The following is a 21,959-nucleotide window of genomic DNA, read 5'->3' as shown; positions in this document are numbered from 1 at the left end:
CATCCCCACCCCCCACCCCGGGTGACTGGGTACACCAGAGTGATGAGGCTGTGGCCCCAACTCAAGTTCCCCTTCTTGTCCTCCCATGACTTAGTGACATTCCAACCCACCAATGAAATCCCCTCATGACTTTTGCCTGGGTACTCCGCCCTGATTCCCAGTAATGGCACTTACCTAGGGGGCCCCACTCTTCTCCGCTCCGCGGCATGTGGGATACTCCCGGACCGGGGCACGAACCCATGTGCCCTGCATCGGCAGGCGGACTCTCAACCATTGCGCCACCAGGGAAGCCCCAATAAAATATTTTTTAAAAAAAGAACTGCACTACCCAGCAGGCTGTGCTTTGCGGGATGGCTGTGAGGGCCGGACTGATGGCGTCACAGAAAAAGGGGCGTTACTGGCTCTCGTCAGGGGCGGGACTTCCTGCGCCGGAGAAGCGGGCTTTTCTTTGTGGTGAGGCTGGTGTGTCCCCACCCACTACAAGCTCTTCCCGGGACTTAGGGACGGAGCGGGGAGGACAGTCAGGAGGGCCCACCTGTGCCTTTGTAAGACCTGGGGGAGGGTCAGCTAAGCCCGCTGGACCCACCGGTCTCCGGCGCCCTCACGTGGCCCTACGCTCCCCGCGGTGCGATGGCGGCGCTGGTGACCCCGGCGCAGGTGAGTGGACGGTGCGCCAGGCCACGCCCGCTCGGACCCCACCCACGTGGCCGAGGCGCGCTGCTGTGCAGGATGGTGGTGTCCTGTGAGTCCTCACCTTGTCCTCCCCAGGGCATTGTTTGTCGGAACCTCGGGATGAGGTCGCTGTGCTCCGGGTGAGAATCCAGATTAGGGGCTTCACGCGGAGGGTCCCATTTCTGTCAGTCAGTGGGACGCTGTGTGGTAGGGAGAGATGTGGTTTCTCGAATCCCCCTGACCCCATACCGCTGGCGTGGAAGGACCCGCAGGAAGGAGCGCAGGCCGCACAGTCCGGAGACCTTTCTGTGTGTTGCGGCCCCGCCCCTTCCCGAGTCTCGGACCTTGAGCAGCCTTCCCTGTTGCCCTTGGTTTCTGTTTTCTCGGGCACAAAACAGGAATATTAAAGTTCCTCCAACTGGGTTTGAGGAAACTAGAAAAAGCACATGGGTGACGTGTATCCCCCCGCGTCCAGCACGGTGCAGGGAGCATCGCTCTGGCTCTCTTTCCACGGAGGTGCCTCCTGAGCCTTTGTTGATGTTATAGGCTCATCCCTGGGGGAATCTGACCCTTGGGCTTCCCAGCTGTGTAACCTCTACAAAGATAAGGGCTGGGGTGGGGAAGAGGCAGGAGTAGCCTGCAGCAGCTTGGGGATTGCAGCCCTGCTAGGACAGACAAGGTGTCAGGACAGGCAGTGCGCCCAGAAGGCCAAGGAATTTGTCTTCCAGTTTACAGCCAGTGGAATTGGCTTCCCACTGAATCTGTTTTCCTGTTTGAGGTTCCGTTACATATGGTAAGTGGTGATAGTGTGCAGGAGTGTGGTGTCCCTTTGGACAGGAAAACACAAGAGGTCCTGGGTAACTCCATAGCCGTGGCCCTGAGTACCCTCATCATAGTCCTGATCGCTGTCAGGGCTTGTCTTATTTGTTAACTTCCCATTCACTTGGCTCCTTCTTCACTTTTTTTTTTTTTTTTTTTTTTTTGCGGTACGCGGGCCTCTCACTGTTGTGGCCTCTCCCGTTGCGGAGCACAGGCTCCAGACACGCAGGCTCAGCGGCCATGGCTCACGGGCCTAGCCGCTCCACGGCATGTGGGAACTTCCCGGTCCGACCCGCGTCTCCTGCATTGGTAGGCGGACTCTCAACCACTGCGCCACCAGGGAAGCCCTCCTTCCTCACTTTATATCAGACTCACTCCAGTGTGCTGTCCTGAAAGAGTCTTTTCGTGGTGCCCTGTCGAAAGCAGACTGTAACCTCTTGTCATCTTGCGCTATTTTCTTGACTTTGGAATCTTTGGGTCCCTGTGACATTGTCTTCTTCATTTATTTAGTTGCTTGTTTAGGATCTCTTCCTAGCCCCCGAGCGTGAGCACCTGTTGCTGCTCAAGACCTAGAACAACAGCCTGGGCTTATAAAAGGTACTCAACAAATGGTTCAGTGAATGAACGGGTCTCCCCCTCAGGTGTTTGCCTCACACTTATAATAAATACAGTCTTTCTCCCAACTATGGCCCACAGGACTCTCTCTACTTGAACTGCCCCTTGCTTACCCCCAAGCTTTTTTCCCTCCATTTTTCCCTCACTCACCGCACACGGCCAGGCAGTCCTGAACTTGTAAAACTCCTGCCCAGTTTGCAGCTTCAACCTGCACTTATCTTTGTCTGGGGCCCTGTTCCCAGATCTCTGCAGGGCTATCTCACCGTTCCTGTGCATCAGTGTCACCTCTTAGGATAGTCTTTTCCTGGCTGTTTTATAATAATTCTGGCTAAGATACCCCTGCCCCCACCTGCCAATCTTCTGGCAACTCTGTTCCTGCTTTTACTGGATGTTCAATTCCCACTTCTGCTCCTTAAATTTGAGGTTGTGGCTGATCTTCTAGAGCTGCCTGGGGCTCAGACCTCTGGCTGTGACACGGAGGTGATGATGGCATTTACCTCATGGGCTGTGGGAGGATTAGTAAGAGTCACAAAATACATTGAACACATAACTGTGCCAGGCAGTCCAGCATCTGCCATGTAAACATTTTCTCTTTAGTTCTCCAAACTGCCTGGTGAAGTGGGACTGATTGTTGTATTGATGCAGAATCGAGGCTTAGAGAAATGATGGGATGTCCTCCCTGTGGTCGCACTGGCAGGAAGTGTCAAATTCCAGAGTCTTGATTCAAACCCTGGAAGTCTGGCTCCCGAGCAAGGGATCTCATTGTGTAAAGGTCTCAACTTGGGGCAGGTGCACTGTGAGGACCAGGGAGGCTTAGGTGCTATCACTTTACTGTTACCATTGTTGGAATTATCATCATGAACATTTTCCCAGAGCATTTACCGTCTCTCCCCAGTCCTCAGGGAACACCACTGTCTGTGTCACTGTGACACTGTCTGTGTCATCTCCAGTGACTTCCTTCAGGGAGGCTTTTCTCTCAGCCACAATTGCATTATGTCCCAAGGTTGCATCTGCTTCCCCCTTGAGCCCAACACAGAACTTGGCGATCCGGAGGCCTCGGTGATTCAGGCCTGGGTCTCTCTGCATCTTCATCAGCAAGAGTGACAGGGTTGATCCCATCTAAGTGCACAAGGCCAACACCACTACCTGTGTTTGACTCTCCAGGTGGTGATGACCTTTAAGAATGTGGCTGTGACCAAGAAGAGTGGGGACAACTTGACCTGGACCAGAGGACTCTGTACCAGGAGGTGATGCTGGAGATCTGTGGGCTCCTGGTCTCACTGGGTAAGTGCTTAGCTCTCACACCTGTGGGGGACCCCACCTGCCTTGTTTCTGGGCTGATCAGGAAGGTCACAGGAGTCACCTTTCCTCCTCCCCACAGGTCCTGCAGTTTTCTGGTCCCTTCTCCTGCCTGGTCTCCCTGTGTCTGTAGCAGTGATTGGTGGGAAAGAAACAATGTCCTTCTGAACACCAGCCCCCATCCCAGTGCCCGGCACCCTCGGGCCTCAGTCTGAGGTCCCTGTTCCAGATTCCACAGGAGGGAAGCTGACTGGCCCAGCCTGGTGACATCAGGTGTCCCCACAGCCCAGTTAGCAGGGCTATTCTCAGAAGAGAGGGTGAGTCAGGCAGACCGCTACATGGCATTTGTCATCAGTGCCACCCAGGGATCTTCCTAAACAGCACAATCTCGGTTCAAAGGTCCCTGGTGTCTACATAATCCTCACATGTTTCCTGTGGCCTGGGCAGATTGTTATGTGGCAATACTTGGAGGACCAGGGAAAGATTCTCCAGGAAGCTGTATAGGCTCTGAATCATCGAACAACAAATAGGACTATTTGTCCCATAGCCTGGATTGATGTGTCCAGGAATCAAGGGGTAGATATGTGAGTGGTACCACTGACAGTTATCCATAGAGAGGCACTAGGGAAAATTTTTGCTTCCTGTCTTCCTGAAGCACTGATTGTATAGAGGTCTTAGTAGCAAAGGGAAGAGTGCTTTCACTACTGCAGTAGAATGATTCCATTGTCCTGGAGAGTAACACTTCCAGTCTGCCACTTTGCGCTACACATGCTTCTGAATCAACAGGCAAAGTAAGAGTTACTGTGCTGGCTCTGGTGATTGAATGTGATTATCAGGTGCAAATTGGACTATACTTCCCTCTGCTACTTGCACAAAGGAAGTGTGTGTCTGGAATGCAGAGATCCCTTAAGATGTCTTGTCATGATCTATGGTAAAGTCAATGGAAAACTATCCACAACCTACTTCAGGCAGGACAACTCATGGCCCAGACCCTTCAGGAAAGAATGCTTTGGTCACCCCACCAGGGAATAAAAAATGACCATTTGAGGGCTTCCCTAGCGGCGTAGTGGTTGAGAGTCCGCCTGCCGATGCAGGGGACATGGGTTCATGCCCCAGTCCGGGAGGATCCCACATGCCGCAGAGCAGCTAGGCCCATGAGCCATGGCCGCTGAGCCTGTGCGTCCGGAGCCTGTGCTCCGCAGCGGGAGAGGCCACAACAGTGAGAGGCCCGCGTACCGCAAAAAAAAAGAAAGAAAAAAAAAATGACCATTCGAGGTGCTGCTGAGGATAAAAGGAACATGGAATGGATTGTGGAAGAGCTACATATTACTTAGCTCATGTGACCATTAACAGAAGTGAGGATAGTAATCAGTAATGTCGTATTTCTTCCTAATTTTTGTCATGAATGTGTACAGCCAATATCTTTTTTGTTTTGTTTTGTTTTTTTTTGCGGTATGCGGGCCTCTCACTGTTGTGGCCTCTCCCGTTGTGGAGCACAGGCTCCGGACGCACAGGCTCAGCGGCCATGGCTCACGGGCCCAGCCGCTCCGCGGCATGTGGGATCTTCCCGGACCGGGGCATGAACCCGTGTCCCCTGCATCGGCAGGTGGACTCTCAACCACTGTGCCACCAGGGAAGCCCCAGCCAATATCTTTTTCTTCCTTCTTTCACCCCCTTGTCATTTAACAGAAGATGTGTTGACTTCACATCACAGTATTTAAGTATTGTTAAATTTATATCATAGTATTTGGTTATAGGATATCAAGGAGGAGAGTAAATGTTACCCAGGGAATCTGTCTCCTTTCTGAAGAAAGAGTTATTGTATTTTTGGTTGTACACAGTATAGTTGTATCATGACCTCGTTGTTGTCTTTATTTGGAGATAAGGAGTGGTTTAAGTTTGTATGGTGCCAAGTTGACAAGAGGTGGACTTGTGATGATTAATTTTATATATCAACTTGACTCGGCTGTGATATCTGAATATTGTTCAAATACCAGTCTAGATTTCACTGTGAAGCTTTTTTTTAATGGAGTAAATACCTATATTTTTATTTGTAATTTTTAAATTTATAGACCAAACACATGTGCGAAAAGAATGGCCTCAACTTAATGGCATGTTGTCCCTTAAAAAAGTAGAAAAATAAGACAAAGCCAAATTAAGCAAGACTTTGGTTCAATATTATACTGGAAATTTTAATAAAACTAGACTTCTATTCAGTATTGAGATGGAGGTTATAGTCACAATAATGAGGCAATAAAAAGTAAAATTACTCACATTGTTAAGGAAAAATTAAAACTGATCTATGGAGAAAACTCTATGGGATCTCCAAATAAAGCATAACCCAGAATAAACATATACAATGGAATACTACTCAACCATAAAAAAGAATGAAATTTTGCCATTTGCAACAACATGGGTGGACTTGGAGGGTATTATGCTAAGTGAAATAAGTCAGATAGAGAAAGACAAATACTGTATAATATCACTTATATGTGGAATCTTAAAAATACAACAAACTAGTGAATATAACAAAAAAGAAGCTGACTCACAGATACAGAGAACAAACTAGTGGTTACCTGTGAGGAAAGGGAAGTGGGGAGGGGCCATTCAAGGGTAGGGGAATCAGAGGTACAAACTGTGATGTACAACATAAGCTACAAGGATATATTGTACAACACAGGGAATATAGCCAATATTCTATAACTATAAAATGGAGTACAACCTTTAAAAATTGTGAATCACTATATTGTACTCCTGTAATTTATATAACATTGTACATCAGCTATACGTCAATAAAAAACAAAACATAACATTAACCAAAAAACCCTGCTAGAATGACTGAGTATCTGAAGCTTGAAGAATTCAAGATCCATATAAAAGAAGCCATTCTATTTGCTATAGCAGTAAACAGTTGAGAACTTCAGATCCCCCCTCCCCGCCCCAAATGTTTGTGTTGAAATGTACCAGGGACTTGTTTTAATCATGCACTGTGAGACATGCAGATATGGAAGTTATTATGAAGAGGGACATTTACACGGTTCCCTAGAAACAGGAAGCACAGCATGTCATACTGGGCTGCATATGCTGGGCCTCCACCTTCTGCTCAGGAGGCAGGTCAAGAAGAGCATGGCTCACAGCCTTGAAAAATTCTGGCAGACTCTGGGCTTCAGGGGTCATCCCTAGTTGCCACCCAGAAGAGGACCTTCACCCAATCATGAGGCACCTTTATGGCATCGGAGGACTTCCAGTCACCAGAATTGGGTTAAATGAATGTCTGTTCTTCATAAATCACCCAGTCTATGGTGTTCTGTTATAGCAGACCTATAAGACTAAGACAGTTTGAAATTTTTCAGCGGGCTCCGTTTTGGAAGGGTGGACCCTAGTTGTCCCATACCTAGCTCTGGTATAGGTACCAGAGCTAGGTACCTATACCAGAGCTAGGTACGGTATAGGGCAGAGAGGATTATTGGTTTGGTGTGTGAGTTTGATAAGGTTATGGTTGGGAGTGCGGGCTCCAGATTGGTCGGTTTTTGTATAACAAGCATGCTTATAGGGGAGGGATTTGTTACCTGCCGGAATTAGCTAGCTCTGAGAGGGATAGCCTCGCTAGGAATAAGGCCCCAAAGGCCAGAGTAGGAAAAATACAAAAAAATAAGAAAATATAGTCAGTACAATTAAAATTTAGCATACCATCAGATGTAGAAAATACATGCAAGATGGGTAAACAGAATTTTAAAAATTAGAGAAAAAAAAATTAAGACCCAAGTAAAAGGAGAGATATCTCACATTTATGGATTGTAACACTCAATATTTCCTTCTAAATTGATCTATGTGTTAAGTGAAATCCAAGTCAGAATCTCGGTAAGCTCTTTTTTTTTTTTTTTTTTTTTTTTTTTTTTTTTTTTTTTTTTTTTGCGGTACGCGGGCCTCTCACTGCTGTGGCCCCTCCCGTTGCGGAGCACAGGCTCCGGATGCGCAGGCTCAGCGGCCATGGCTCACGGGCCCAGCCGCTCCGCGGCATGTGGGATCTTCCCGGACCGGGGCACGAACCCGTGTCCCCTGCATCGGCAGGCGGACTCCCAACCACTGCGCCACCAGGGAAGCCCAGCTCTTTTTTTTTTTTAATAGAAATTGCAAAGTGGATTCTACAATGTAAATGCAAGTGCAAAGGACCAAGAATAGCCAAACAACCTGGAAATAAGAAAGTACTAGTGTAAATACAAATAAATAAATGTAAGGGAATAGGAGGTCTAGAAATAAACATACACACAACTGATCAGTTGTTTTTCAGTGAAGGAACAAAAGCAATTTGGTATAGAAAGAATGATTTGTTAGATCAGTGTGCGGTAGCAGTTGGGTATGCAATTGGGTATGCAAAGAGAACTTATAAAAATTAAATAACTATGGATCATAGACATATACAGAAAAACCTAAAACTGCAAGAGTTACAAAATACTGGGTTGGCCAAAAACGTTGGTTCGGGTTTTTCGGTAGCATCTTACAGGAAAACCTGAACGAACTTTTTGGCCAACCCGATAAAACAGGAACACAGGTTTTGACCTTGTGTGGAAGTCACATGCCCTGCGTCCTCTCCAGTATTGCATGTGCTGACTCTACACCAGTCACACCTTTTTTCTACCTCCTCTCATCCAAAGCCCAACCCCACCTCTCCCACCACAACCCAAGAGACTCCCTGCTGACCTCATTTACTCTTGTCTTTTCCATTATGGTTTATTACAAGATTATTGAATATAGTTCCCTGTGCTCTACAGTAGGACCTTGTTGTTTATCTGTATATAGTAGTTTGTATCTGTTTATCCTAAGCTCTTAATTTATCCCTCCCTCCACTCCCTTTCCCTTTTGGTAACCTTAAGTTTGTTCTCTGTATCTGTGAGTCTGTTTCTGTTTCTGTTTTTTTTTTTTTCTTGTAGAATCTTTTATTTCAGTGATTAAAAGAACGCACTAAATGGAAACTATGCTGATTTACATTAGGCATGCACCTCTACCTGAAACTGCTGTTAGTTTTTGAGTGGCCTAAATCTTTATAACTTATTTTTTCATTTAGGCACATCTTTAAATTTTTTTGGACCCCAATATACAGGGTAAGTTAACTTCTTCCTTGTGGCAGTTTAGTATGAGAATTATGTTCACTGGCTAGATTCCTTTAACCACAGGGCTCTAGACTCTCAGGCTACCTGTACTAGCTCAAGACTGTACTTTATATATAGATATATAAGTGAATCACAGTATAAGGGAGAGAGAGAATCTAGAAAGGTGAAATGTACTGTATGAATATTCCATACATCTTTTTTTCCAGCACTGATAGTCAAACACTAGATAAGGAGGGCTACAGTCAAGTACCAAATTACTCTTCCCCCACTGCTGCCTTTCTGAGAGACACAAAGATGTATGTCAATCTCTCTAGAAATATGAAACAAATCCACACAAATAGATTGTTACCTATGTGGTCCCACTATCAAATTATAGAGCAGTTCCACTATTAAAATTGTAGGGAACAGTTAATGGGACTATGAGAAAAGCTTCATCCCACATACAGTAATATACATCTAGTAGAATTTTTCATTCATCTGTCATTTGTTTTCCCAAGATTAGCATTAAAAAACACAACCCCAAACACATTTGACCCTCAAACACCCCCACACACAAAAATTGGTCTTTGATCATTCTCAGATGACAGGATGTCCCAAGAGTAACAAAGGTGGGAGCCGATCCCCCCATAGCCTTTTCTTCAACCATCCCATCAACTGCTCTTCATTTCTTGAACTACCTTCCTTTTCCAAAGAGGTAATGCTGAGGTCAGTCAGAACGGCTTTTTAGAAGACTGGCTTGGACTTCTGGGTCTGTTACAGTCGATTCAAGTTGAATTGGCTTGTATCAATGAAGCGCCCAATGCAGTTCACAAAACAGGCCTCAGCCGGACTGTCCAACTTTGGCCCAGGCTTGTCTATGCACTTTTCCCAACAAAGTTTCGTCATCTGGTGCACCAGCTGCTGAAAGCGCTGCTTCTGAGTCTCTACCTCCATGAAATGCTGCAGCTGCCAGTCAACCGAGCCCAAACCCACTGCGGAGGAAGATGAGGAGGAATCCATCCCAGTGTGGCCATGCGTGCCGAGGCGAACTCCGCACCAACTCACCAACCTTCACGTCTGCTTCTGTTTTGTTTTGTTTTTTAAGATTTTTAAATATTTATTACCATTTATTTTTGGCTGCATTGGGTTTTCGTTGCTGTGTACGGGCTTTCTCTAGTTGTGGCGAGCGGGGGCTACTCTCTGTTGAGGTGCGCGGGCTTCTCATTGTGGTGGCTTCTCTTGTTGTGGAGCACAGGCTCTAGGCGCGCAGGCTTCAGTAGCTGTGGTTCGCATGCTCAGTAGCTGTGGTTCGAGGGCTCTAGAGCGCAGGCTCAGTAGTTGTGGCGCATGGGCTTAGTTGCTCCATGGCATGTGGGATCTTCCCAGACCAGGGCTCGAACCCATGTCCCCTGCATTGGCAGGCGGCTTCTTAACCATGGTGCCACCAGGGAAGCCCCTGTTTCTGTTTTGTAATAAGTTCATTTGTATCATATTTTAGATTCCACGTATAAGAGATATCATATGGTATTTGTCTTTCTCTTTCTGGCTTACTTTGCTTAGTATGATAACCTCTAGGTCCATCCATGTAGCTGCAAATAGCATTATTTCATTCTTTTTTTATGGCTGAGTAGTATTCCATTGTGTGTGTGTGTGTGTGTGTGTGTGTGTGTGTGTATATACACACATCACAGCTTTATCCTTCCATCTGTTGGACATTTATGTAGTTTCCATGTCTTGGCTATTGTAAATAGTGCTGCTGTGAACATAGGGGTGCATGTATCTTTTTTTTTTTTTTTTTTTTTTTTTATTTATTTATTTATTTATTTTTTATTTATTCATTTATTTATGGCTGTGTTGGCTCTTTGTTTCTGTGAGAGGGCTTTCTCTAGTTGCAGCAAGTGGGGGCCACTCCTCATCGCGGTGCACGGGCCTCTCACTATCGCGGCCTCTTGTTGCGGAGCACAGGCTCCAGACGCGCAAGCTCAGTATTTGTGGCTCACGGGGCTAGTTGCTCCGCAGCATGTGGGATCTTCCCAGACCAGGGCTCGAACCCCTGTCCCCTGCATTGGCAGGCAGATTCTCAACCACTGCGCCACCAGGGAAGCCCGCATGTATCTTTTTGAATTAGCGTTTTCTCCAGATATGCCCAGGAGTGGGATTGCTGGATCATATAGTAACTCTATTTTTAGTTTTTTAAGGAACCTCCATACTGTTCTCCATAGTGGCTTTACCAGCTTACATACCCACCAACAGCACAGGAGGGTTTTCTTTTCACTACACCCTCTCCAGCATTTATTTGTTGACTTTTTCATGATGGCCATTCTGACCCATGTGACCACATTATAGTTCTGATTTGCATTTCTCTACCAATTAGTGATGTTGAGCATCTTTTTATGTGCCTATTGGCCATCTGTATGTTCTTTGGAGAAAAGTCTATTTAGGTCTCTGTCCATTTTTTTGTTGGGTTATTTGTTTTTTGTTGTTGTTATTGAGTTGTATGAGCTGTTTGTATATTTTGGAAATTAAGCCCTTGTCAATCACATTGTTTGCAAATATTTTTTCCCAGTCCGTAGGTTGTCTTTTCGTTTTGTTCATGGTTTTCTTTGTTGTGCAAGAGCTTATAAGTTTGGTTATGTCCCATTTGTTTATTTTTGCTTTTATTTCTTTTGCCTTGGAAGACTGACCTAAGGAAACATTGCAACGGTTTATGTCAAAGAATGTTTTGCATATGTTCTCTTCTAAAAGTTTTATGGTATCATGTCTCATGTTTAAGTCTTTAAGCCATTTTGAGTTTATTTTTGGGTATGGTATGAGGGAGTGTTCTAACTTCATTGATTTACATGTGGCTGTCCACCACCACTTCCTGAAGAGATTGTCTTTTTTTCCATTGTATATTCTTGCCTCCTTTGTTGAAAATTAATTGACCATAGGTGTGTGGGTTTATTTCTGGGCTCTCTCTTCTGTTCCATTGATCCATGTGTCTGTTTTTATGCCAGTACCATGCTGTTTTGATGACTATAACTTTATAGTATTGTCTGTGGTGTGGGAGGGTTATGCTTCCAGCTTTTTTCTTTTTCCTCAGGATTGCTTTGGCAATCCTGGCGCAGTGCTTAAAAATCTGCCTGCCAGTGCAGGGGACACGGGTTCAAGCCCGTGTCTTTTATGGGTCCATATAAATTTTAGAATTTTTTTGTTCTAGTTCTGTGAAAAATGTCATGGGTAATTTGATAGAGATTTCATTGAATCTGTAGATCGCTTTGGGTAGTATGGCCATTTTAACACTATTAATTCTTCTAACCCAAGAGCATGGGATAGCTTTCCATTTCTTTGAATCATCTTCAGTTTCTTTTATCAGTGTTTTATAGCTCTCAGCATATAAGTCTTTCACCTCCTTGATCAGGTTCATTTCTAAGTATTTTAATTTTTTTTTAACCCCACATTTTAAAATTTATTTATTTTTGGCTGTGTTGGGTCTTCGTTTCTGTGTGAGGGCTTTATCTAGTGGTAAGCGGGGGCCACTCACTATCGCAGCCTCTCTTGTTGTGGAGCACAGGCTCCACACGCGCAGGCTCAGTAGTTGTGGCTCACGGGCCTAGTTGCTCCACGGCATGTGGGATCTTCCCAGACCAGGGCTCAAACCCATGTCCCCTGTATTAGCAGGCCGATTCTCAACCACTGCGCCACCAGGGAAGCCCAAAGTATTTTAATTTTTTTAATGTAATTTTAAAAGAGATTGTTTTCTTACTTTCCCTTTCTGATATTTCATTGTTAGTGTAAAGAAGTGCAGCTGATTTCTGTGTGTTAATCTTGTATCCTGCTACCTTGCTGAATTCATTTATCAGTTCTAGTAGTTTTTGTGTGGAGTCTTTAGGGTTTTCAATATATAGTATCATGTCATTTGCATATAATGAGAATTTTACATCTTTCCTTTCAATTTGGATACTTTTTATTTCTTTTTCTTGTTTGATTGCTCTGGCTAGGACTTCCAATACTATGTTGAATAGAAGTGGTGAGGGTGGGCATCCTTGTCTTGTTCCAGATTTTAGCAGGAAGGCTTTCAGCTTTTCACCATTGAGTATTATGTTGGCTGTGGGTTTGTCATAAGTAGCTCTTTTTTGGCTGCGTTGGGTCTTTGTTGCTGCCCGCGGGCTTTCTCTAGTTGCAGTGAGTGGGGGTTACTCTTTGTTGCAGTGCGTGTGCTTCTCATTGTGGTGGCTTCCACTGTGCCACCAGGGAAGCCCCAAGGACTTAAATTTAAGATCCCAAAACCAAAAACTCTTTAGAAGAAAACATAGGCAGTAACCTCTTTGACATCAGTCTTAGCAATATTCTTTTGGATGTGTCTCCTCAGGCAATGGCAACAGAAGCAAAAATAAATAAGTGGGATCACATTAAACTAAATAGCTTTTGCATAGCAAAGGAAACCACCAACAAAATGAAAAGGCAGCCTACTGAATGGGGGAAGATATTTGCAAATGATATATCCAATAAGGGGTTGATAATCCAAAATATATACAGAACTCATAGAACTCCATATTTTAAAAAAAATTTTTTTTAACGGGCTAAGGAGCAGAATAGACATTTTGCTGAAGAAGACATACAGATGGCCAGCAGGCACATGAAAATGTGCTCAACTTCATTACATGACAGAAATGCAAATCAAAACCACAATGAGATACCACCTCACGCATGTTAGAATGGCTTATCAAAAAGAAACAACAGGACTTCCTAGTGGCGCAGTGGTTAAGAATCTGCCTGCCAATGCAGGGGACATGGGCTCAAGCCCTGGTCCAGGAAGATCCTACATGCCGCGGAGCAACTAAGCCCATGCGCCACAACTACTGAGCCTGTGCTCTAGAGCCTGTGAGCCACAACTGCTGAAGCCCATGTGCCTAGAGCCCGCACTCCACAACAAGAGAAGCCACTGCAATGAGAAACCCACACACGGCAACAAAGAGTAGCCCCTGCTCACCACAACTAGAGAAAGCCCGCATGCAGCAATAAACGCAGCCAAAAATAAATAAAATAAATTTTTAAAAAAGGAAACGAGTGTTGACCAGAATGTGGAGAAAAGGGAACCCTCAAACACTGTTGGTGGGGATGTAAGTTGGCCCAGCCACTGTGGGAAACAGTATGGCGGTTCCTCAAAAATCTAAAAATAGAACTATCAATGGTTGAACAATTACACTTCAGGGAATTTGAAGAAAACAAAAACACTAATTTGAAAAGACATATGTACCCCTATGTTCATTGCAGCATTGTTTACAATAGCCAAGATATGGACGGAACCTAAGTTTATCAGTAGATGAATGGATAAAGATGTGGTATGTATATGTGTTTATCTATGTATAACACACACAATGGAATATCACTCAGCCATAAAAAATAAGAAATCGTGCCATTTGCAACAACATGGATGGACCTGGAGGGTGTTATGTTAAGTGAAATAAGTCAGAGAAAGAAATACTATATGATTTTACCTCTATGTTGTATCTAAAAAACAAAACAAATGAACAAACAAAACAGAAACAGACTCATAGATACAGAGAACAAACTCGTGGTTACCAGAGGGGAGGGGGCTGAGGGGATGGACAAAATAGGTGAAGCAGTTTACAAGGTAGAAACTTCCAGATATAAAATGAATGTCATGAGGATGTAATTTGCACATAGGAAATATAGTCAATAATATTGTAACCAGTGCTCAAACATAGTAACTGGTCTTACTGAGGTGATCATTTCATAATGCACAAAAATAATGAATCAATGTTATACACCTGAACCTAATATAAACATAAAAAAATAATGAATGAATGCAACAAAAAAGAAACCTCTCACAAATTTTATTCTGTTGAGTGTTTTTTTCTATTCAGTTCAAAATACTTTTTCCAGCGTGTTTTTTGTTTTATTTTTTTAATTGGTGTATGTGTGAGGAGAGAGAGATGGAGAGGAGAGGGAAATCAAAGTAATACAGAAGGGATCTTCTTTTATCTTATAAAATGCTTCTACAAAAGTGCTACTGCAAATGTCATGCCTCTTTGTGCCTTATAAAATACTTCCCAGCACATTGTGAACTGCTCTATGCACTTTTATTCATTGTTACATTGGTGTTTCTCTCTAGTGAAATAAATCAAGAAAATAAATATATAACGTTTGGGAAGGAATAAAGACTTTATCACTAACCACCTTAATTATTTCCTCAAATTTCATATACACCTGACTCCTACTATGGAGACCCAGTTTACTATTGCAATGCTTCCCTACTCCCTATACTTTTCTTCACTCTATGTGGTTCTTCTTTTCTCTTTCCCTAAGACCTATTATTACCGTCTAAGATACTATGTAATTTAACAACTTAGCACATTGCTTGTTGTGTGTTTCCCTTAACCAGAATGCAATTTCCATGAGGAAGCATTTTTTTACTTACCATGTTCTGTGCACTCATATATATCAAGGAATGTGCCTGACAAGGTACACAATGAATATATGTTGAAGCACTGAACAAACATGAAAACCGGAAGTTCCTGTTCATTTGTAACATTGTTTGCTATGTTTTCCAACACTGCTCATTCCTGTCTCACCCAATCAGTTTCAATACCTTCAAGGGTTCTCAGGAATGGAAAGAAGTCATACTTTGCATTCAAACGCTGAATTGACTAAGAACGATGGATAGGATGTGCTCAGTGTTTTTCTTTCTTGTCTCAGCTATTAGATTTCAGTGTCTTCTGCCCCTTTTCCATTAGGATTTTTATTTCCAAAGTAATTTCTTCCCTATCTGTTCTGCTCTCCTGTTAAGATATCTTTATTAATCACTTTTCATAGCTTTCAGTGGTTGCATAACTCACAAATGTTTTCCAGAAATGATCTCAAATCCCTTTGCAGACACTATTACTGCAATTACAGATGAAGTGATTAACCACCTTGCAGCAAAAAGATGAGATCATGGCATTTCAAAACCTTTACCCAGGGTTCAGAATCCCCCCTTTCCACACCTGCAGCCACTGTTCTCACAGCAAACAACAATTGGGTTAGTAGCTTTTTCTTTTTCCCTCCAGATAGGTTTCACATTCTCTTAAGGAATGTATTTCAGGAAATCTATGAAAATTATAGATTCATAGATTTAGAAATAATTAGGCGGGACTTCCCTTTATGGCACAGTGGTCGAGAATCCGCCTGTCAATGCAGGGGACATGGGTTTAATCCCTGGTCTGGGAAGATCCCACGTGCCGTGGAGCAGCTAAGCCCGTGTGCCACAACTACTGAGCCTGCACTCTAGAGCCCTTGAGCCACAACTACTGAGCCCCCGTGCCTAGAGCCCATGCTCTGCAACAAGAGAAGCCACCACAATGAGTAGATCCCACATACCATGGAGCAACTAAGCCCATGTGCCACGACTATTGAGCCTGTGCTCTAGAGCCTATGAGCCACAACTACTGAAGCCTGCGTGCCTAGAGCCTGTGTTGGCAACAAGAGAAGCCACCACAATGAGAAGCCTGTGCACTGCAACAAAGAGTAGCCCCTGCTCGCCTACTAGAGAAAGCCTATGCACAGCAACAAAGACCCGACACAGCCAAAAATAAATAAATGAGCATTAAAAAAAAAATTAGGCTTTCTGAGGTTGAAATATAAAAAAATTTAGAGAGACAGATAGCAGACAAACAGACAAAAACAGGAAAGGAAAGACATTTGTTAAGGGAACCAGAGGCTATCACCACACTTGTCCACCTGCTTCAGGGCTGCTGGAGATTTTCCTTTCTCCTGTTACCAACCCTCTATGAAAACATCTCTCCCCTAGTAAGCACACTGAACCTCACAGGTTTCACTGTAAAGACCTTGCTACAAGCATGTGATGAGCAGTAAGACAGGGAAGATGGGTTTCCAGATGCTGAGTTTGAGAATGATAGCTGCTGCTATGCGTAAGTGCTTTTGGTGGTGTTCCTATATGTTTTGCAAAGGGGGGGAGGGGCATGTATTGTTAGCCAAAGTCTAGTATGTTTCTAAATTTCTCTCAGTTGTAAAAGTTAACATTCATTTTCATTCAGAGAAAATAAAGTCTCATTTATTTCGCATTTATAGAAACAAATTTTATGTGAAGAAAAACATGTTAGCAAACCAGGTTCATTTGCCCAATGTGCAGCAAGCCAAATACTGAGATGTGGAGGTTTGCAGCAGAGAAAGGGCTTATTTTTATTTGTACAAGGTAGCCAAGTGAGGAGACTGGAGAACAAATACCAAATACACCTTTCGGGAGATGGGGAACTTGGGCCATTTATGGGTGAAGAGTGTAGTGTGGTCAGTGGTATAGGGAAGGTGATTGGAGGCAGCAAAAAGGTGAAATAATCATCCTGTGCAGGCACAGTGGAGCTACATGCTTTCAGGGACACGTGCAAATTCAGGAGGAGTTGGTATGAAACGTTTGGGGGAATTTGGGCCTGTAAAGTTGAAGGTCATGTATCAGACAACCAAGTCTATTCTGTGCATACTTGGTTTGGCCACATTGGTTTCATCTATTTTCAGCCACTTTTGTTGTGTTACAAGCCAAGGTGTTTTTAACTAGCTGCTGTATTATCTCCTGTTCTGTCAGACAAGTTCAAGAATTTCTGTTAGTCACCAATTTCTGTTAACCCTATGGGGCATGGTTTCAGGATGTGTTTTTTAACCCTATAGGGCACAGTTCCAATCCCCCACCTTTTTTTTTGAATTTTATTTATTTTTTTATACAGCAGGTTCTTTTTTTCTTTTTTTTTTTTGCGATACGCAGGCCTCTCACTGTTGTGTCCTCTCCCGTTGCGGAGAACAGGCTCTGGACACGCAGGCTCAGCGGCCATGGCTCACGGGCCCAGTTGCTCTGTGGCATGTGGGATCCTCCCGGACCGGGGCACGAACCTGTGTCCCCTGCATTGGCAGGCGGACTCTCAACCACTGCGCCACCAGGGAAGCCCCAGCAGGTTCTTATTAGTCATCAGTTTTATACACATCAGTGTATACATGTCAATCCCAATCGCCCAATTCATCACACCACCCCCACCCCCCATCTTTTGATCATTCCTCAGTCTTAAGGGAAGAGGGGCAATGACCACTCTGGCTACTTCCTGCAGAAGAGAGGCATAGGCCTGATATGGGCTTGAGGAATGAAACTGTTTCTTATTTGATTGCAAATACTCATGATTCCCTAGATGAGGCCAAGGCTTTGGTTCTGGGCCATTATGTTCATATGGGTTGGGGTTTTGGGTTTAAACATATGAGACAAACAGCAAGTAGAGTTCTGACAAGAAGGAATATAAATCCTAGCAAGCATAAAACAACACCACCTAGTTAAGTAATCCCTCTAATATAGACCTTATTCCTGATGGGATCCATGAGCATATATTTCCTAAGAGATTGGATCCAGGAAAATAGTCCTGGAAACCAGTTTGGACCCAGTACTTCTGGGATATTTGCTGTAGCCAGTAGTCTGTTGCCTGATTTTGTCTATATGAGTTTCCACTTCAGCTGAGGCATTAATGTATACATGACAAGAGGTATTAGCAATAGCACAAACTTCACCCTGTTCAGTTAGTATATAATCTAGAGCTATACGATTATCTAGGACTACTTTGGCTAATGAGTCAACTTTTTCCCAGAGTACATCTGAAGTTTTTTTTTTAATCATAATCATAGTGAAGTTCAGGATGGCCAAAAAACTCATGACAGACACAACCAAGGGGTCAGCATGATTACATACAGAAAAAGGTTTTAGATTACTTAGCCAACATCTAGAAAGATTGCCTGTTTTTCCCAATGTTTGAGAAATCCTAATTATTCTTCTAAACCTGGAAGGCTAAAATCACAGAGGAAACATAGCAAAAGAAAAGAACACTCATTCTGGTGATCTAGTGAGCTAATTATTTGTTGCTTGGCCTTGGGGCATTACCTTCTGAAGAATTTTACTTTGCCAAAGTCACCACTGTAGCCATCCCACTAGGAGCACAGATACCCCAAAAAGATTAGAGTTCCTCAGTCATAAATGTCAGGCATGCAGTTAGGTTAACAGTACTATAAAGCCAGCAGACAATCCTATTGACTGAACAAGAGCTTTGGTACCATTCACCTTAATTTCTTTTTAAAAAATATTTTATTTATTTATTTTATTTATTTGGCTGTGTTGGGTCTTAGTTGCAGCACATGGGATCTTTCATTGTGGTGCGTGGGCTCAGCAGTTGCAGCACACAGGCTCTCTAGTTGTGGTGAACAGGCTCTAAAGAGCGCGGGCGTAGTTGGCCCATGGCATGTGGGATCTTAGTTCCCCGACCAGGGATCGAACCCACGTCCCTTGCATTGGAAGGCAGATTCTTAACCTCTGGGCCACCAGGGAAGTCCCTCACCTTAGTTTCTTTCTCGTAACTTCCTTCTGAAAGCAACTTAAGATCTATTGGGGTTCACTGCCCATTCAGAGAAGTCAGTATCGGGGATCTGGAACCAGCCAGGATTCGGATATTGGTCATGGTTTTCTTCAACAGCGTGGTTTCTGTTCCATGTGTCGTTCCTTATGAGGTCTGGCCCAGCAAATATGGACTGGCCTTCTGGATGCTTAGTTTTCCAGTATTTCAGTAGGACCCAGTCTCCAGTACGAGTTGCAGGGGAACATTTGTGGGAAATATTAACCTGCTGGAGGCAAACTTACATATAGCAGTTAGAGTGGTGGCCATTAATTGTACAGACCTGAAAGTGTCTAGTTTCTTAATTCGAGTTCCTTCCAGGTTTCCTAAACCATTTCTGGAACATAGAAAGGGTCTCCCACACAATATTTAAGGCCCTTTCAGCCTTGCCAAAAAAAGATTTCACTTTTTGCGGTACAGGGAATAGGAGGTGCAGGGCCGACTGAAGGGCATTACCCGACTCCTCTGCTGAGGATGTAACCCCCGGACAGCAGCTGTAAGTCTGGCTGAGGATGGAACCCCTGGACAACAGCTGTAAGTCTGAAAACCAAGACAGCACAGAAATTCTTGCTGTGGCCATGTACACCAGAATATGGAGATACCTGAGGGTAGTTAATTTCAAAGTTTGAAGTGACATATTTATGGTTAGGATAGAATATGCCCCATAAAATGTTACAGGGAAGACAGAGACTGAGTAAACAGAAATTATGGGGACTATTTAAATAAATTATTACAGGGCCCAGTGTTTGTAATTACACGTGTGCCAACAATAGAATGACGGTCAAGGACCATATTCGTTACGGTATTTTTTTGTTTGTTTCTCAAACTTTTAACGTGTCAAACTGTGCTACCACATATATTAGGCTTCCATTTTATTTTTTATGTTTTACTGAAGGTATTTCAAGGGTCTCAATAGGCCTTGTGAATTTCTGTTGGATTTTTCATAACTTGGTGGTTTTCAGGAACACATACAATGCATTGCTGTAGAACTGACTCTGTGAAGTTTTCTCCAGGATATATATATATATATATATATATATATATATATAGAGAGAGAGAGAGAGAGAGAGAGAGAGAGAGAGAGAGAGAGAGAATGTACAATATTATATGTTTTAGGTGTACAACATAGTGATTCACAATTTTTAAAGGTTATACTCCATTTATAGTTATTATAAAATGTTGGCTATATTCTCTCTTGTACAATATATCCTTGTAGCTTATTTATTTTATACATAGTAGTTTGTACCTCTTAATCCCCTATCCCTATTTTGCCCCTCCCTCTTCCTTCTGGTAACCACTAGTTTGTTCTCTTTACCTATAAGAATGTTTTTTGTCTTATTCACTAGTTTATTTTTTATATTCTATACATGAGTGATTTCATACAGTATTTGTCTTTCTCTGACTTATTTCACTTAGCATAATGCCCTCCAAGTCCATCTGTGTTGCTGCAAATGGTAAGTTTTCATTCTTTTTTATGGCTGAGTAGTATTCCATTGTGTGTGTGTACACACACACACACCCACACCCACATCTTTACCCATTCATCTTCTTTTTTTTTTTTTTTTTTTTTGCAATACGCGGGCCTCTCACTGTTGTGGCCTCTCCCGTTGCGGAGCGCAGGCTCCGGACGCTCAAGCTCAGCGGCCATAGCTCATGGGCCTAGCCGCTCCATGGCATGTGGGATCTTCCCGGACCGGGGCACGAACCCGTGTCCCCTGCATCGGCAGGCGGACTCTTAACCACTGCGCCACCAGGGAAGCCCACCCATTCATCTCTTGATGGACAGTTAGATGGCTTCCATATCTTGGTAATTGTAAATAATGCTGCTATGAATACTGGGGTGCATGTATCTTTCTGAATTAGTGTTTTTGGTTTTTTTCAGATATATACCCAGGAGTGGAATTGCTGGATCATATGGTAGTTCTGTGTTTAGTTTGAGAAACCATCATACTGTTTCCCAAAGTGGCTGCAACAATTTACATTCTCACCAACAGTGTCAAGAGTTCCCTTACAAGGATGTATTCTTAAGTGAAAAACTATGGTCCAGAACAGTGTATAAAATATACCATGTTTTCTGAGTCAAGTAGAAGAGTATAAATATAGGGACAGAGATTTAACAGATTGGAAGGACAGGAGTGAAAGTGATGACATTTTCTTGTGTTGTAGTTTTGAGTTTGTACAAATTTAAGTATTTTCCATAAAGTTTAAACAAACAATGCTCAATCAAAATGGAATTTTAAAATCCATAACATCAAAAGTAAAATGGAAGAAAAATTGAGAGAGATTGTTTGTTGCCTTGATGGTATATCCAGGATAAAGAAAGTGGCTTAACCCAGAGGGATATCAACTATATCCCAATATAAAATAAAACTTAAAAAAAAAGAGGGATAAAACCACACACGTGAGTACAACTAGAGGAATCTGAATAAGATCAGGCGATAGTATCAACGTCAGTATCATTGTTGTGATATAATATAGTCTTACTATTGGGGAAACTGGGTAAAGTACACACAGGATCTCTCTGATTCCTTACCTTCCCTTTCCCTTTGCTTCCCTTTCCCTTCCTTTCCTTTGTCCTCTCCTTTCTGTGCCACAAGGTGTGCAGGATCTCAGTTCCCCAACCCGGGATTGAACTTGGGTCACGGCAGTGAAAGCACCAAATCCTAACCACTAGACCACCAGGGAACTCCCTCTCTGCATTCGTACCCTTGCATGTGAATCACTGATTTTCACAATAAATACTTCAATTAAAAAATCCAAAGGAGGGAATTCCCTGGTGGTCCAGTGGTTAGGGGGCGTTCTCCAAGATCTTATCGAATATTTGTATGAAGTTGTCACTTCTGTCTGGAGAGATCCTCACCAGTTGTGAAGTGTTGCTTCTCTGGGATGCAGACTTTGTAAGGGAGGAGGAGTGTAGTGTATCAATGTCATTATTCAGTTTAACTTTATACACCAGTGGGTTCATTCAAAATATTCATAGTGAACATTATTTTTATAATACTATTTAAGGTTGAAGTAAAAAATATCACCAGTGTGATGAAAATAGGTT

The 21,959-nt window shown here is 43.3% G+C and overlaps 2 protein-coding genes and 1 long non-coding RNA gene across 3 annotated transcripts in view; 2 read left to right on the top strand and 1 right to left on the bottom strand.

Annotated features, from left to right (window-relative positions):
* The window catches only part of LOC308606595 (zinc finger protein 154-like), a 318,213-nt gene that overhangs the window by 243,753 nt on the left and 52,501 nt on the right, over positions 1-21,959 (top strand). The gene's annotated exons all lie outside the window — the stretch shown is intronic.
* On the top strand, positions 525-21,050 carry LOC308606070. The gene is made up of 3 exons (XR_014013769.1): positions 525-657; positions 3,271-3,390; positions 20,793-21,050. It is a non-coding gene; the product is annotated as an uncharacterized lncRNA (long non-coding RNA).
* Positions 9,270-9,575, bottom strand: LOC308605687 (mitochondrial import inner membrane translocase subunit Tim8 A-like; the record flags this gene model as incomplete). Its single annotated transcript, XM_081215978.1, has 1 exon — positions 9,270-9,575. The coding sequence occupies exon 1, from the start codon at positions 9,513-9,515 to the stop codon at positions 9,270-9,272; it is 246 nt and encodes an 81-aa protein (XP_081072104.1). The 5' UTR covers positions 9,516-9,575.

Source organism: Mesoplodon bidens, assembly GCF_964165515.1.
Source record: "Mesoplodon bidens genome assembly, chromosome: 18".
NCBI lineage: Eukaryota > Metazoa > Chordata > Mammalia > Artiodactyla > Ziphiidae > Mesoplodon > Mesoplodon bidens.
Note: the sequence above shows the minus strand (reverse complement) of the source record. Positions and strands in the feature narration are given on the sequence as shown.